The following is a 16,960-nucleotide window of genomic DNA, read 5'->3' on the forward strand; positions in this document are numbered from 1 at the left end:
ATGCCTCCAGCAGTAGCAAATCCTGGCTCCTTCATGTAGCAGGGGCTGGGCCTACTGCTACATGACAGAGAAGAACCAATAGGACATGATATCCTCTCACTCCACTCTGTGGTCCTTCTCTCATCTCTAAAGTGTCTTCTTCTGGTGGTTAAGATGGCCCTGGACCCCTCACCTGCAGATGGCATTACTTGTCTTCTAATAGGCTGATCTGCTGCTTGCTGAGATTATTCCTTATACATTTTCTACTACTGTGCTAATTTCAAGTGTTCTGTCCATATCCTTGGGACCCTCATACTCATGACAACAAGGGTGTTGTGTTTGGTTCTGCTGATAATGAGTGTTATGCTTATACTAGTGGCCCGGTGCATGAAATTTATGCACGGAGTGTGTGTGGGGGGAGGATTTTCCCTCAACCCAGCCTGCACCCTCTCCAGTCAGGGACCTCTTGGGGGATGCCCAGCAGTCGGACATCCCTCTCGCAATCTGGGACCACTGGCTCCTAACCGCTCACCTGCCTGCCTGCCTAATCACCCCTAACTGCCTCTGCCTGCCTGCCTGATCGCCCCAACTGCCCTCCCTTGCAGGCCTGGTCCCTAACAACTGCCCTCCCCTGCTGGCCATCTTGTGGTGGCCATCTTGTGTCCACATGGGGGCGGCCATCTTGTGTGTTGGAGTGATGGTCAATTTGCATATTAACTCTTTATTATATAGGATAGCACTTGAATGAGGCCCTGTTTCAAATCCTTTACATACATTAGTTTACTCCTTATAAAAACACTGTGAGGTAGAGACTATTACCTTCAGAATACAGATGAGGAAACAGAGGCATGAAAAGTTTAAGTAACTTGCCCAAGGTGACACCTAGAGCTAGTAAGTGGCAGAGCTGGGATATGAACCCAGGGGCCTGGGTCAGAGTTCTTGAACCCTGTGTTATGATATGTGAGAACACGCCAAAGGTGAAGTCAGGGATGCTGACAGATGTCGCCTCTACCCATGAATATGCTGATATTAAGGAGGAAGCATACTGTGGACTCCAGTCAAAGAGCACTCACCTGAGCCAAACTTGACAACATTTATCTTCTGTTTCTCATCCACCAAGGTCAGTGCATACAAGGCAATTTGCTTGGCTTCCAAGAATGTCACACCCTCCATGGAACAGGAGCAGTCGAGACAAATAATCACTTCATTCTCCTCAGCTATGTCAGGGTGGGTGATGCCAAGATCTGGATGGAAAACAAGCATGCAGGCCTAAAAGGAGAAAAAGGTGCTGGATTGACACTTCTCATAACTTAAACTGGTCTGGCTTTCCAAATTGGGAAGCATTTATGTGTCAAAAGACCACAACATTTCGATCCAAAAACCCACCCACACAATCTGTCTAAACAATGGGCATGTGATTGGGATAGAGTAACAGAGGGTAAAGAATGGCCCCCTTATAAACCAGTGAAGACCCCCTGGGCTAAGGCATGGTGCTTCTCCCTAGATCTCCGACTCGAGTGGGAAGGTGCCACTTGCCATGGAAACAGCTGGCACAAAAATCTTACAAGCCTCATAGGGCGAGACATAAACACACTAATGTAGACATGTGTGTGTTTTTAATTTAAAACCCATGTACTAAAACCCATGTTTACAGAAAAGATGAATTAGATTGTGCTTATTCCTGTGACTAAAGGTATTATTGGTTTACCATGCTCAAATGTGGCATTTGGAAGAGAATTTAGTTTATATGCTACCAATATTTCAGGCACCTCTCTAAGGTACAAAGCAAGATATATACAGAGCTAGGGTTTGCAGAATTTGGCATAAACATGTGTCATTTTTATTGGAAAAGTTCTTCTTGTAAAATTTGAAAACTTTTTAGCCGGGTAAGATAACACTATACAAACAAAAAGAGTAAGATTTATTCAACAATAGGATTTCAAATAAAAAGTAGAATCTGAGAACTGGAGTTTCCAATATATAGTCGGTCCATAAACCCCTGAGAGGTAAAAAATAAATATATAATTAATATCTAGAAATTTATATGGTATGAACACTGTCTGCAGAATGAATAAATAATATGTGTTTTCTCACATACATAATGTACTATTCTAAAAGGAATATAGATACTATTGTGATTACTAAAATATACATAATTATCTTTTATTTATTTTATTAATCAACCAACACTTGAAGTATAACCACTATCATGTAAATTTCAATTTTTAAAAATTTCCCCTTAGCCCTGGCTGGGTTGCTCAGTTGGTTAAAGTGTTGTCCTAATAAGCCAAGGTTGCAGGTTCCATCCCTGGTCAGGCAGGGCACATACAAGAATCAACCAATGAATATAAATAAGTGGAACAACAAATCGATGTTCCTCTCTCTCTCTCTCTCTCTCTTCCCCACCTCTCTCCCTCTCTCAAATAAATTTTAAAAATTAAAATAAATTTCCCTTAGCTTTATTGAGATACAATTGATATATATAATACTGTGCAAAATGAAGATGAATAATGTGATGATTTCATATATATATATATATATATATATATATATATATATATATATATATATATATATATAATAGATCCTCCCTTCCCCCAACTGATGGACGGAGTATGACGTAAACTGTACCTGCAGCCTGGACATTCCTGAGCACCTAACCAGGCACCTTATATGGACTGTACATTGAACCACCAATCAGCACCTGCCAAATACCCTAAGCCCCCGATTCCTAAGTACCTAAGTGCCTAATCATGTGCCTTATATGAAACCACCAATCAGCACATGCCGAGTACCCTAAGCCCCATCCCTTCCCTTTCCTCCCCTCAAAAGGCGCCTTCACCCCTGCACGTGTGCTCTCTTCCTTTGCAAGGCAGCCCGGCAGGGGTCCTTCTCCTCTAATAAAGCCTGTAGTCCTGGTCTTCGGCCCTCTGTCTCATCTTTCAATGATCACCAAAATAAGGTAAGTTAGCATATCCATTACCTCATATAACTATATATATATTTTTTGTAGTGAAAACATTTAAGATCTATTCTCTTGGCAACTTTCAAATATATAATTGAAAGTTGCCAAGTCATCGTGCTATATATAAGATGCCCAGAACTTATTCATCTTATAACTAGAAGTTAGTACCGTTTGACTAACATTTCCCCATTTCTACCCCCAGCAACCACATTTCAACTGTTTCTATGAGCTCAACTTTTTTAAATTCCATATATAAGTGAGATCATACAGTATTTGTTTTTCTCTATTTGACTTATTTCATTTAGCATAATAAATGGCAGGATTTCCTTCTCTTTTATGGCTGAATAATTTCTATCTAACTATCTCACTTTTTCTTTATCCATTCATCAGTCGAGGGACACTTAAATTGTTTTCATGTCTTGATTATTGTGAATAATGCTGCAATTAATATTGAAATGCAGATATCTCCTCGAGATAGTGATTTTAATTTCTTTGGATATATGTCCCAAAGTATGATTGCTTCATACAGTAGTGCTATTTTTAAAATTTTTAGGAACCTCCCAACTGTTTTCCATAATGGCTACACCAATTTGCTTTCCCACCAATAATGCACAAGAATTCCCTTTTCTTCCACATGTCTTTCCAACACTTGTTGTCTTTTGTCTCTTTGTGATAGCCATTCAAACAGGTGTGAGGTGGTATCTCTTTGTGGATTTGATTTGCATTTCCCTGTTGAATGGTGATGTTGTGCATTTTTTTTTCCATGTACCTATTAGCCATCTGTATATCCTCTTTGGGAAAATGTCTATTCAAGTCCTTTGCCTATTTTTAGATCAGGTTATTAGTGTTTTTGCTGTTGAGTTGTATGAGTTTCTTACATATTTTAGATATTAACCCCTCATAAGATATATAGAGAGTGAAACCACAGTTCTTGAACTTAATTCATTCTGGAAAGCTGTTCAAGAAGCAGATTTGTCCAAAAACCAAATCATTTTCCCCCATTAGAAATAATGTAAATGGAATTAATCTGTTCCGGGACCCACAAGTGATTCTTTGTTTTAATCTTTCTTGTTTTTTTTCACACATCACTGCTTCTGAAATGCTGTCACAAGCTAACTGCTTTTCATTTATCCAAATCAACAACCGTTTTTCTACCTCTTCAATTGCTTGTGATTGTTGTTTTGTGAGCACTTTCACACCCTTAGCTACATTAGCACACTTGATGGCCTCTTTCTGTTTTAAAATTGTGCTAATGATTTCATCAGCAACAAAAACATTCTCTCCTTTGTTTGTTGCCTGAGAGATACTTTTTTGCCATCCTGAGGTATCAGCATGAAAGGGTTGTCAGGTCCCAAACTGAAGTTTTGGTCAACAACTGAGACATTTTTTCCATGAAACCGAATGTTTGAGGTGGGAGACATTGGAGAACTGAGGGTTGGCTGTAGTTTGCAAATACCTTATCCCATTGCATAGGATGCCTCTTCATTTTGTTGATGGTTTCCTTTGTTGTGCAGAAGAAGCTGTTTTGTAGTTTCACTTGTTTATTTTTGCGTTTGTTGCCTGTGTTTTTGGTGTCATCCAAAAACCTGTTAGTAAGGCCAACGTCAAGGAGCTTCCCCCTATGTTTCCTTCTAGAAGTTATACAGTTTTAGAACGTACATTTAAGCCTTCAATCCATTTTGAGTTACTTCTATGAGTGGTGTGATGGGGTCCAATTTCAAAAGATATGTAGATACCTAGCTTTCCCAAAAACCATTTATTGAAAAGACTATCCTTTCTTCATTGAGTATTCTTGACTCCCTTGTCAAATATTCATTGACCGTATAAGCATGGGTTTACTTCTGGGCTCTCAGTTCTGTTCCGATAGTCCATGTGTCTTTATAATGACTGCAGCTTTGTGAAATCAGAAAGTGTGATGGTTCCAGCTTTGTTCTTCTTTCTCACGATTTCTCTGGCTATTCATGGTGTTTTGTGGTTCCATCATGGGATATCTTTTCATTTATCTGTGTCTTCTTCAATTTCTTTTATCAATGTCTATAGTTCTTAGTGCATAGATCTTCCATCTCCTTGGTTAAATTTATTTCTAAGTATTTTATTGTTTTTGATGCTACTGTAAATAGACTGTTTTATTTCTTTTAATTTTATTTTATTGTTTAAAGTATTACACATAGTAGTACATATATCTCCTTTTTTTCCTCCATTGACCTTCCCCCAGCCTCCCCTACCCCCTGTCTCATGCCCTCATCCCATCCCCCAGTGTCTTGTGTCCATTGGTTGTGCATACAAGTCCTTCAGTTGATCTCTTTCCCTCGCTCCCCAACACTCCCCAGCCTTCCTGCTGTAATTTGACAGTCTGTTCGTTTTATTTCTTTTTCAGAAAGTTCAATGTTGCCCTAACCGTTTGGCTCAGTGGATAGAGAGTCAGCCTGTGGACTCAAGGGTCCCGGTTCGATTCTGGTCAAGGGCATGTACCTTGGTTGCGGGCACATACACAGTAGGGAGTGTGCAGGAGGCAGCTGATCGATGTTTCTAACTCTCTATCCCTCTCCCTTCCTCTCTGTAAAAAATCAATAAAATACATTTTTTTAAAAAGAAAGTTCAATGTTGGTGTACAGAAATATGACTGATTTTTATATGTTGACTAAGTGTGGCGGGCCTTATCTCCAGGGGGTCCCTTAGTGCGTAGAGCCAGTTCATTGGCCACATCTGGGTCCACAGCTGGGACCAAGTCTTATATGCCTATTACCTGATGCACAGATGGACCTGACTTCCCCTGAGTCCCATGGCATAGGGTGCTGATGACAGGTCCAAGTCAAACCAGGCCATAGCTAGTTTCTCAGGGACATGAAGCTTCTTCTATTTCATCAACTGGGACCATGGTCAGTGAGTCAGCTACCTGGGTGGGACTGCCTGGGTGCAAAATGACTCTCCTCAGGTCTTGGACTGCACTGGGATTTCACAATGTCCTACCTGGATCTCAAACCTTTTACACAGGCAGGATGGATGGATAGATAGATGCCAAATTATTTTTGGTGGGGAAATATATGCAAGGGACATTTTATTCAACCATCTTGCTGATGTCTCTTTCAAATTTTATTTTAATAAGAAGAGATTCTTTGTCTCAGCCATACAAAATGATCGTATGGCCATAAATAATTTTGTATCTGTTTTTATAGTATCAATGTTTAAAAGCTATAAAAACTATGCAGGCAAATCAGTGTAATATGTGAAGGCAGATTTTCCTTTTTTGGGGGGGATTAAGGTAAAAATTACAATCTTTACAAGGAACTAAGCCACATCTGAGGTCGAAACCTCAGATGTCTGTCATGCTTGATATCATCAGTATTTTTAGTTGCAGAATCTTGGGGTGGGGAGAGCTCATTTAGTAATGCTAGTTTTCAAGACTAGCAATAATTTACAAGTTTAAATAATTTATTCTGAAATATTTTTTCAACAATTTCCTAGTTTTAAGTAAAAAGGACTATACCTCGCTTTCTTTTTCTGGATGTTTTTCAACCCACATTCTTGGGAGATATGCATCAGACAAACCGATGTGGAGAGAAAATCCACTGCTGTCTAAGGAGCTCCTGTCCACAGTGCTAATCACAGCTTTGCAGTCTGTAACCTACAAACAGAGATGACAACAAAGTAAGTAATGGAATAATACTATAATATCAACATGCACTTATCTATCAAGCAGCAAAGCCTTGCATAAGTTATATAACTCCACTAAGAATCAACAATGTAGTAATAAATTCTAAAATTATGAACTGCAAGTTTTAGAAGTGTGACCATTATCTTATCACTTATCCTCCTGATATTCTAAGGTTTATATAAATAGTCAAATTTAGGTAAGTTTGAAAGAGTCTCTAACCCTGGGTCCAAAGATGATAGATTTGTGAATTCAGTTAGACTTCTCTGGAGATAACAGAAAGTATATCAGATGGTCATAACTTAGAATAGCAAAATGGAAAATTCAACAGAAATCTTAGAATTATATCTTCCTTTAAAAATATATTTTTATAAATATAAAAGCCCTTTAAACTTTAAAAAATATTTTTATTTATTGATTTGAGAGAGAGAGGGAAAGGGGGCGGAGAGAGAGAGAGGGAGAGAAAAACATCTACAGTATTTGTTGTTCCACTTATTTATGTATTCATTAATTGCTTCTTGTATGTGCCCTGAATGGAGATCAAACCCACACTCTTAGCATATCAGGATGATGTTCTAACCAACTGAGCTCCCCATCCTGGGCCAATATAAAATTACTTTAAACTTTGGCCAGTGTGGCTCAGTTGGTTGGGTGTCATCCTGTGCACCAGGAGGTTGTAGGCTTGATTCCTGGTCAAGGGCGCATGCCCAGTTTTCAGACTCGATCCCTGGTAGGGAGTGTGCAGGAGGCAATCAATTGATGTTGTGCCCTCACATCAATGTTTCTCTTTCTCTTTCCTTTCCTCTCTCCCTAAACATCAATAAACAACTTAAAAAACCACTTTAAAAACGTAGATGTTAGGATTTAAAGCCGTAAAGGCAATGTGGTAACTTATTAAATGGTCACAGAGTCTTTCCATTCGGGTGTGCTTGCCCCTTTGCAATGTGATTTGCAGCTCCTCCTGTCACAAGGTGGCATCTCTTCCTCTGCCCTGGAGAGTTTGCCAGGTGACTTGCTTTGGCCAATGGATATCAGCAGACATGAGGCAGACAGAGGCTTGAAAAGTGTTGTTTGTGCTATGGGGCCTGCCCTCTTTTGTTGCTACTGTGAAATCTTCTGTTACTATATAAATGAACCTGAGCTCACCTGCTGGATGACAAGAGACTCATGGCTATCACCCCAGCTGACACCTCGCCAGGTATGTGCGTGAGACCACTGTAGACCATCTTGTTCCAGGGAAGCCAGCCCAGCAGAGAACTGCCCAGCCACCCCAAAAACTATGAGAAATAACACATGCTTGTAGTGTTGAAACACAAAGCAAAAGCTATCTGATGCCAAGGACTTCTTCTTCAGGATGGAGTAAATCTATGTGGCTACCTCCATTCCCAAATGCAAAATCCTAAAATTCCCTACAATAAAAGGGAAGCAATAAAAAGTGTGTAAACCCATAAAGATACTGAGAACAGGAGCAAAGATAATAGCAGACGAGCGATGTCAATACATTTAAGAGGATGGAAAATGGATAGCGGCATAGTAAGTGACCTAGCCAGAGTGGAGGAAGGGACCACGGAGTAAGAGTGATGGGCAGCCATATCTGAAAATATACTTATTCTAAATGCTGCTCTTGATCCCTTGGTGAGGTACTTAATCCTGGGTTGGAAATCATCTTCCATGACATGGAAGGACTCAGTGGTCCTGCAGCAACTGAGGCAGCTCACACACAGGTGAGGTACTGTAGGAACCAGTGTTTGTGAACACGCTATGTACTAAACTGTTGAACCTTCAGGCCCTCTCACTACCCTAAAACTCAAGTAGCTGGCACCAAGAAGTAGCACCCTATTCTCTCACTAAAGAAAATTAGAGATTTATTACTCAGAGAAATTCAACCAAATGGAATCCAGACTTGGGTATCCTAGACATAATGGAGCATAGGAATATAGAGCTGCAAATGGCACTGAACTGAGAGGCAGCATCCCAAAACATAGGACCATTAGTTGCCCTCCCTGTCATACTTTATAAATATCCTAGAGGTGTTCTGAATAACCACAGAAATGGCTAAAACACCACCACAATACTCACCACTAAACAGCTGCCAGTGGCCTTTGATGCAGGCCTTTGGTACACTCACTCCACTCACCTCAGAGCATCTAACTGGCTTTCTCATGTCTCAATTAAAGATGAACACAGCCGAAACCGGTTTGGCTCAGTGGATAGAGCGTCGGCCTGCGGACTCAAGGGTCCCAGGTTCGATTCGGGTCAAGGGCATGTACCTTGGTTGCAGGCACATCCCCAGTAGGGGGTGTGCAAGAGGCAGCTGATCGATGTTTCTAACTCTCTATCCCTCTCTCTTCCTCTCTGTAAAAAATCAATAAAATATATTTAAAAAAAAAAAAAAAAGATGAACACAGACAAATCATCCAGACATTTGAGGAAAAGCCTCTAACCCAGGGGTGAATTTAGAAAAATCACCCAGAAGGAAACCAAAAATGTCCAGCCTGCGAGCCGTATAAGGCCCTTGAAATCATTTGGTCTGGCCCTGCCAAAGTATTAGGGGTGAGTTAACGAAATGTTTGACCAAATACAGCAGGCTCATTTTTAAGTTGATAATTTTGTATGGCCTGCGAATGATGTTATAAACATCCAAATGGCCCTTGGCAGGAAAAAGGTTCCCCACCCCTGCTCTAACCTGACATATGTAGACCAAACAAACAAAAAGCCAGAAGGAGCTAAAAGAAAGGAGACACAACACAGAAAATAGAAGGGAAAAAAGTTATAAATGCTTTCAGAGAGATGAAAGAGATGATAATGCATCTGTGAAACACAAAAAATTCTATAAAAGAGAAATAAATACAGAAGAGCTCCTACAAACAAAAATATATGAGAACTAAAATAAACATTTCAGTTGAATTTAGAATTTAGAAAAATCACCCAGAAAAAAAACAAAAAGAAAATAAAATGGGAAATAGGAGATAAAACATAAGAAAATAGGGTCTCAATTCAGGGGACATCTGACTGAAAGGTATTGCAGAATGGTGAAAGAGAGAGTACCAATGTACTTTTTAAAACTATAATAAAATTTCCCAGAACTCAAGTCCATGAGTTACACACAATGAATGAATATCACATTATTGTAGAATTTCAGAATACCAGAGATAAAAAGATCTGAAATTCTTGCAGAATTATTAAAAAACAAACAAACATAACAGACTACAGGCAAAGAATGGGAGATATAAATATCATTTAACTTTTCAAAAGTAACGTTAGACGCTAGAAGACAATATTTTCAATATCCTAAGAGAAGATGATTTCCAACCAGGATTAAGCACCTCACCAAGAGCAGCACATGGAATAAGGATATCTTCCGACATTACTGCCCATCCTTCTCTTTAAAAAGAAAATATATATATTTAAATTGATGTCAGAGAGGAAGGAAGAAGAAGAGATAAAAAAAACTGCTGTCCATCCTTCTTACTCAGAAAGGAAATGAGGTTGTGCTCTGCCAAATGGAGAGAACAAAACAAGAAAGAGGATAAAGATAAAATCTCTACAAAAACGGGGAGTCAAGGGAGGCCCTCTGATAACAGCTGTCCCACAGTAGCCAAGCTGGGTGGAGCGAAGAGAAGAGGCAGGACGTCTGTTAGAGGGGACATAAATTAATGGATTCTCTGAGGCATTCAAGAGGAGTTTTAATCTATGTGTTAGCATATGTGAAGAATTGTCCTAGAGGTCTAAGCAAATGAAAAACGCAATTTCCCCCAAGAAACACTATATAAAGAGGTAAAAACAAAAGAATATACTTATAATCATAATACATTTCTTGGTTCAATAGTGAACATCATTTAACAGTCGTAATAATGTAAACATTGACTTGATTTAACCAAAAACTGTAATATAACTTTTGGGATGAAGGGGAGAGAAGAAGTGGGGAGTGAGGGGGATGCAGAGGTAAGGGACTTACATTTTCATATACCATAACAAGAAGTAATGTGGGTTTTTCTTTTTTTCTGAAACAGATGAATCAAGAACAAGCAGCAAAAAAATTTTTATTTAAAACTTTGGAGGCCACCAGGAAAGAGCTAAAATATGAAAGTAGTTCACTGTCTTGGGACTGCTGCTGCTTGCAAGAAGCTGTCTTTAGTATTTCACTTTTTAGACCTTGTGCATGTCTTCTTTTATAACATAAAATTAATGTTAAAATAAGAGCTCTTAAGAAATAAAGCAAAGATTTACTAACCTTTTTTTTCAGTTCATGTGTATCACTAGAAATGAATTCAATCACATATGGCATCTCGATAGACATACTCAGAGAGAAGCTACCAAAAACGAAAAGAAAGTTCTCTTAGTCTAATAATATCTTAATGTTAAACAGCTACCTGTGTTTGTTTTACATAATTTTAAATGAAAATTTAAGCCATAAAAAAACTAATGCCCATTGTATGATTAATTGTCAGGTTTTATATTTTAGATACTAACCTTTGCTGTGTTCCTATTTCCTTTATACAAATCTTCTCTACTGTATCCTGTTAAAAAAACCACACACACATATGTATAAGTATCAAGTTTTACAGTAAGACTCACCTGAATGTAATGTCATCAAGGCCACAACCTATAGCAGCAATGAGACCTGGTCTCACTTTGCAGTAGGGAGACATTGACCATTTGTTCATGAAATGACAGTGAGTTCTAAAAGGTAACTGATAATCAGGATAATTTGTGACCTTTTCAACTATATATACACACAAACAAGCATGTACATATACACACAATTTATAAATACATACAAAATAGGAAGTCTGAATAGATAAAAACCAAAGTGTTAACCAGTAGCTTTGGGCTACTATGTCTGGCAATGGAATTAAGGATGGTTTGAATTTTCCTCTTTGTCCTAGCTGGTTTGGCTCAGTGGAGAGAGTGTCGGCCTGTGAACCAAAGGGTCCCGGGTTCAATTCCAGTCAAGGGCACATACTTGTTTGTAGGCTCCTCCCTGGCCCGGGTCCTGGTCAGGGCTTCTACAGGAGGCAACCAATCAACGTGTTTCTCTCACCATCGATGTTTCTTTCGGTCTTTCCCTCTCTCTTCTACTCTTCCTAAAAATCAATGGAAAAATATCCTTGGGTGAGGATTAACCAAAAAAACAAAAACATATTTTCCTCTTTGGCTTATTTGTATTCCGTGGGCTTCTCTGAATTCTCTGATAAACGTATACTATAGACACAGACTTGTTAAAGTGACTAAACAGAATAAAAATATCCCCATTAAGCGTATTTGTCTATATTCTTTTTGTTTTACAAACATTATATGGATACTTTGCATTATATGCATTTTTTCTTCCTTGTGCATAAATCACACACACACACACACACACACACACACACACACACACACAAAGGGTTCTTTAAATCTTATCTTAAGCACACGAACCTGGGTGTTTTCTTTCAAAGCTTTGTCCTGTTGCCAGGGTGCGACGGTGGCGGGCATGAAGAAGACGGCCACAGTACCCTGGATGCTGAGTTCCGTGATGTAGGTTATTTTGATAAGAACCTTAGCCTTGGGGGGTAAGTTTCCAACACTTACAGTAAAGACATCCTGAGACAGAAATATGTTACTTAGCTTGTGACTCAAATGCATACCCACTCTATGCTAGTTAACCCTATTACACGAACTACCGGAATTTCACCCTGCCAGGTTCTTCCTCAGAAAACAAGAAGAGAGCCTACAAGCCAAGCCCTGGTGGTGCAAAAGGGGACTCTTAAAGCCACTCCCCAGTGGTGGGGACGGGGTGACGGCTAAAGGGAGCACAGGGCGAGGAGGCCCCTTGGCAGCAGGACCTGTCTGGACAGGGAACTTCACCCAGCGGCCTCCCCTTCCCGGAGGCCTCACATGCAGGGCTCTGCGCGGGGAGCCCTCCACGCTGCCCTTCCCGGAAGAGCGATGGAGGCTTCTCTGACCTCCACGGCCTCCGGTACCCGCTCCCCCAGTGGCCGCAGAACCGGAGCAGTAGTCACTGGGTTTGGCCTTCACACAACTCTTCCCCCCACAGTAAATTTGTCACTGTAGTTTTTAGAGAGAGGTATTTCACTTCCTTTCAATGGGACATCGATAATCACTGCATAGAGAGACAACCTCATGACTGCTTATGGCTAGATGTATTTTTTTCTGATACACAGAGAACCTCTTAACCTGCCAACCATATCCTCCATTCTACTTGACCATGTTGCCATGAAAATGTAACATGTTTAGTTGAGGAGTGTATAACATTAATAATTAGACAGATTTAAGGGATGGATTATTATAAACTTTTGGCATCAAGCATACCTACTTGCAGGATGGAGATAAACAACGAAGAGTTGATTATTAAACAATTAACCTTTTGCACTCGGATGTTGAGTGTGACTCGACACGGTTAGCATCGGTAGCAGCTCTTTTTATACTCTTTGAATGTATCAATAATTTGAAATATAAAAAAATCCAAATAAATAAGTTTGTATGAAAAGAAACTCCAGTTTTTTATTCTACTGCCGTGCTTTGTAAAATCTGGGGTATTTAAAAAATTAAATCCTGAGTAGAATAAAGGAATCGAGAAAAAAGTAAGCGAGTGCAAAGGGTTAATAGTGTTCATTTAAAATTTTTTTGTTAAATTCATTGGGGTGACATTGGTTAATAGATTACATAGGTTTCAGGTGTACAATTCTGTAATACATCATCTGAATACTGTATTGTATGTTCATCACACAAACTCAAGTCTCTTTCCGTTACCATATATTTGACCTCTTTTACCTTTTTCTACCTACCCCCATCCCCTTTCCTCTAGTAATCACCATACTGTTTGCTTTTTAAAAAAATCTCTATTGTTGAAAGTATTCATATTGTTTGCTATTAAAAGAAGTGTATAAAAGCCTGAGGTTCATTGGAGAGACTGACACTTAATCACGTGAGGTTGCAATGCCTCTGCGCATCAGGAGATACTGGTTAGAAGCTGACTGCTTGCAATCTAGTATCTACCAAGGGCACATTGAAAACATTTTATATACAGGAAAATAAACCCAGTGGACATGGATATCTGTTCCTTCTTCCAGATTCTCCATATTTAATTCCTATGAAAACAAATAATCAGAAAGAACAGAACCTGGACATATCTCAGGATCCTGCAGAAATGCCTCCCTGTGTTATGATTTTGATGAAAATAGAATAAATTGCTAGTGAGCTTAGTTCTAGGAAACATGTAAATATATTACACACTTTTTAAATTATTATTTTTAAAAAATATATATGTAATTGATTTCAGAGAGGAAGGGAGAGGGAGAGAGAGATAGAAACATCAATGATGAGAGAGAATCATCAGATGGCTGTCCCCTACACGCCCCTCACTGGGGATCAAAATCCCAACCTGGGCACATGCCCTCTTGGTTCACAGGTCAACACTCAACCATTGAGCTACACCAGCCAGGTTTTATTACTGATTTTAGAAAGAGAGGAAGGGAGAGAGATAAAGAGAGAGAAACATCGATTTGTTGTTCCACTTACTTATGCATTCATTGGCTGATTTGTGGGGATCAAACCTACAACCTTGCGGTACATGGGACAACACCCAACTGAGTTGCACGGGCCAGAGCTATATTACACTCTTTTATCAGAAGGTGAAAATTATGTATCTCAGATGTTTTCTTTTTAAAATTGTCACTTCTGGGAAACTCAGTTCCCAATGACAGAGATGGCTCTTATTTGTTTGGTCACATTATTTAGATAAGCTTAATGGGTAGGATCAGCTTGACCTCCCCTTGCTAATAGCATCTGAAAGTGTAGAGCCAAAATAATTTAAATTATCCTAGTTTCTAGTATGAATTTTATATTTCAAATAATTTTCCAACTCATTTTCCCTTTCTAGTAAGTGTGCTAGACTAATGGGTGAATGTCCAGCCTTACAGGTGCATCCTGGTCCATCAGGTAAGCGCCATGGCCCTGACTGATGGCTTCTCGGTATTCTCGGTGGGCAGCCTCCTTCTCTTTGATCTGTAAAAGATTATTTTTATACCAGTCATAATATGAATAGTGATTTCAGACTTTACTAAGGAAAATTTCATCATTAAAACGTATGCAAAAAGAGAAAACTGAGTGTTTGTCTAAGATGAAGGGAAATATATAAAATGATCATCAATGATATTTCTTTTTTGTTTGTTTGTTTTGTTAATCCTCACCCAAGGATATTTTTTATTTATTTTTAGAGAAAGTAGAAGGGAGGGAGAGAGGGAAAAAGATAGAGAGGGAAAGAGGAGGGAAGAGAGGGACAGAGGGAGAGAGGGAGAGGGAGAGGGAAAGGGAGAGGGAGAGAGGAAGAGGGAGAGGGAGAGGGAGAGGGAGAGGGAGAGAGAGAGAGAGAGAGAGAGAGAGAAAGGGAGAAGGAGAAAGAGAGAAACATAGATGTGAGGGAGACACATCAATTGGTTGCATCCCACATATGCCCTGACCGGGGCCAGGGATTGAACCTGCAACCCAGGCAAGTGCCCTTGGCTGGGAACCAAACCATTGACTCTTTGGTGGATGGACCAATGCTCAAACCCCTGACCAGGGCAATGATCATCTTATCTAATAAGAGTTTGAAGCAGAAAAGGCCAACTAATGAGAATTCTCTTTAAGTTGGGATCAAAATATTTAAGTCAATAGTGAAAAAAAGAGTTTGGGACTTTATGTTGAACAAAAAGATAATAATTGAACTTATCTTAAATTTAATAAAATGTTTGTTACTATTGCAACTGTGAGCTAATTCTTACAATAAACAAAGAATGAATCAACTGTTACTTCTTTTGTTATAATTTTTCTTTACAGTTAGAACAATAGCCTTCACTTGAGTTTGACTTTTTTTTTCCCCTGCAAAAAATTATTTCCATTTAGTTCAAGGCATGGGAGAGAGCTCCAGGGTGGTTATAGGGATTTTAATGGTTTCATGGAGAGACTCAGGCAGAAGCCAGACACCAGGAAGATGCAGAGTGGTCCCTCAAAGTCCTCTGGGCTGCAAGGGCTCCTAGTCATGTTTGAAGGTGAGCCTTTAGAAGAGATATTTGTCCAGCCCAGCCTGGGGACCAGCCAGTCTACAGAGATTGGTCAGATGGTTGCCCATCTTCTTGATGAGTTTCACTTCCTCATCCAGGTTCTCCAGGAAATCACAGACATGAGGGTCTGTGCAGATAGAACCTAGAACCCAGGGCATAGCAAAGGGCCTGGTTCTGGTTCTTCTTCATGGCCATGCTTTCATAGCATCCTGAATTTTATTCCCCTCATCTTGGGAAGGCTTCTGCATGTCCTGGGAGAGGCGAGGTCGAGACACTGGTTATGGATCTAAAGATACACTTGGTGTGCTCAGGCTTCTCCTCAGCCTACTCCTGGAGGAAGTGGCCCATGCCCTCCAGAGCCACATTGTTGGGGTCGAATTAGAAGCCCAGAGAGAGGTATGTGTAAGAGACCCACAAATGCAGGTTGACCAGGCAGTTTACAGCGGCTTCCACCTCAGTAGACTAATTCTGATGAATTTGGGAGCTTATGGTTGCTTAGCAATAAGAAGTTAAGCTCAAATCACAGCGTAGGCTGGTTTCAAAGGCCAAGAATGGCTGAAATGGTTCCAAAGGTGGTGACTGGAAAAGACGTTGGAGGGTGCTTGGAGGCTGGAAGAAGGGGTGTCCCTGGGTCTGTTCTGTCCAAACACTATTGAAGCGAGAAACAGATGGGTGAGGGGCAATGAGAACACTGCCCAGTTTGACTTTTTATTTATTTGCTAGAGGCCCAGTGCACAAAATTCATGCACTCAGGGGGTCCCTCAGCCCAGGTTGTACCCTTGCAGTCCGGGAGCCCTCGGGGGATGTCCGACTGCCACGGAGGCAGGAGAGGCTCCTGCCACTGCTGCTGCGCTGGCCAGCTGTGAGCCTGGATTCTGGCTGAGTAGCACTCCCCCTGTGGGAGCACACTGATCACCAGGGGCAGCTCCTGCATTGAGCGTCCGCCCCCCTGGTGGTCAGTGTGCATCATAGTGACCAGTCATTCCTCCATTTGGTCGATTTGCATATTAGCCTTTTATTATATAGGATGCTTCATTTTACCATTTAGCAAGTTTGCGTCTGCTTTAAATATATATATACACACACACAAATATATATTGATTTCAGAGAGGGGGAGAGAGAGAAAGAGAAACATCAATTGATGTTTCAATGAAACATCAATGAAAATCATTGCATTAATCAGCTGCCTCCTGCACACCCCACACCGGGAATCGAGCCCACAACCCAGGCATATGCCTTGACCTGGAATTGAACTGTTACCTCTTGGTTCATAAGTTGACACTCAACCACTGAGCCATGCCAGCCAGGCTGCATCTG

General features: G+C 40.2%; 1 protein-coding gene across 1 annotated transcript in view; it reads right to left on the bottom strand.

The window, feature by feature from the left end:
* The window catches only part of PARP4 (poly(ADP-ribose) polymerase family member 4), a 132,226-nt gene that overhangs the window by 48,713 nt on the left and 66,553 nt on the right, over positions 1-16,960 (bottom strand). The window contains 6 exon segments of the mRNA XM_079773967.1: positions 1,053-1,248; positions 6,432-6,569; positions 10,831-10,909; positions 11,070-11,116; positions 12,018-12,182; positions 14,520-14,606. Coding sequence (XP_079630093.1) covers positions 1,053-1,248; positions 6,432-6,569; positions 10,831-10,909; positions 11,070-11,116; positions 12,018-12,182; positions 14,520-14,606 — 712 coding nt within the window.

Source organism: Cnephaeus nilssonii (genome assembly GCF_951640355.1).
Source record: "Cnephaeus nilssonii genome assembly, chromosome: 6".
Lineage (NCBI taxonomy): Eukaryota > Metazoa > Chordata > Mammalia > Chiroptera > Vespertilionidae > Cnephaeus > Cnephaeus nilssonii.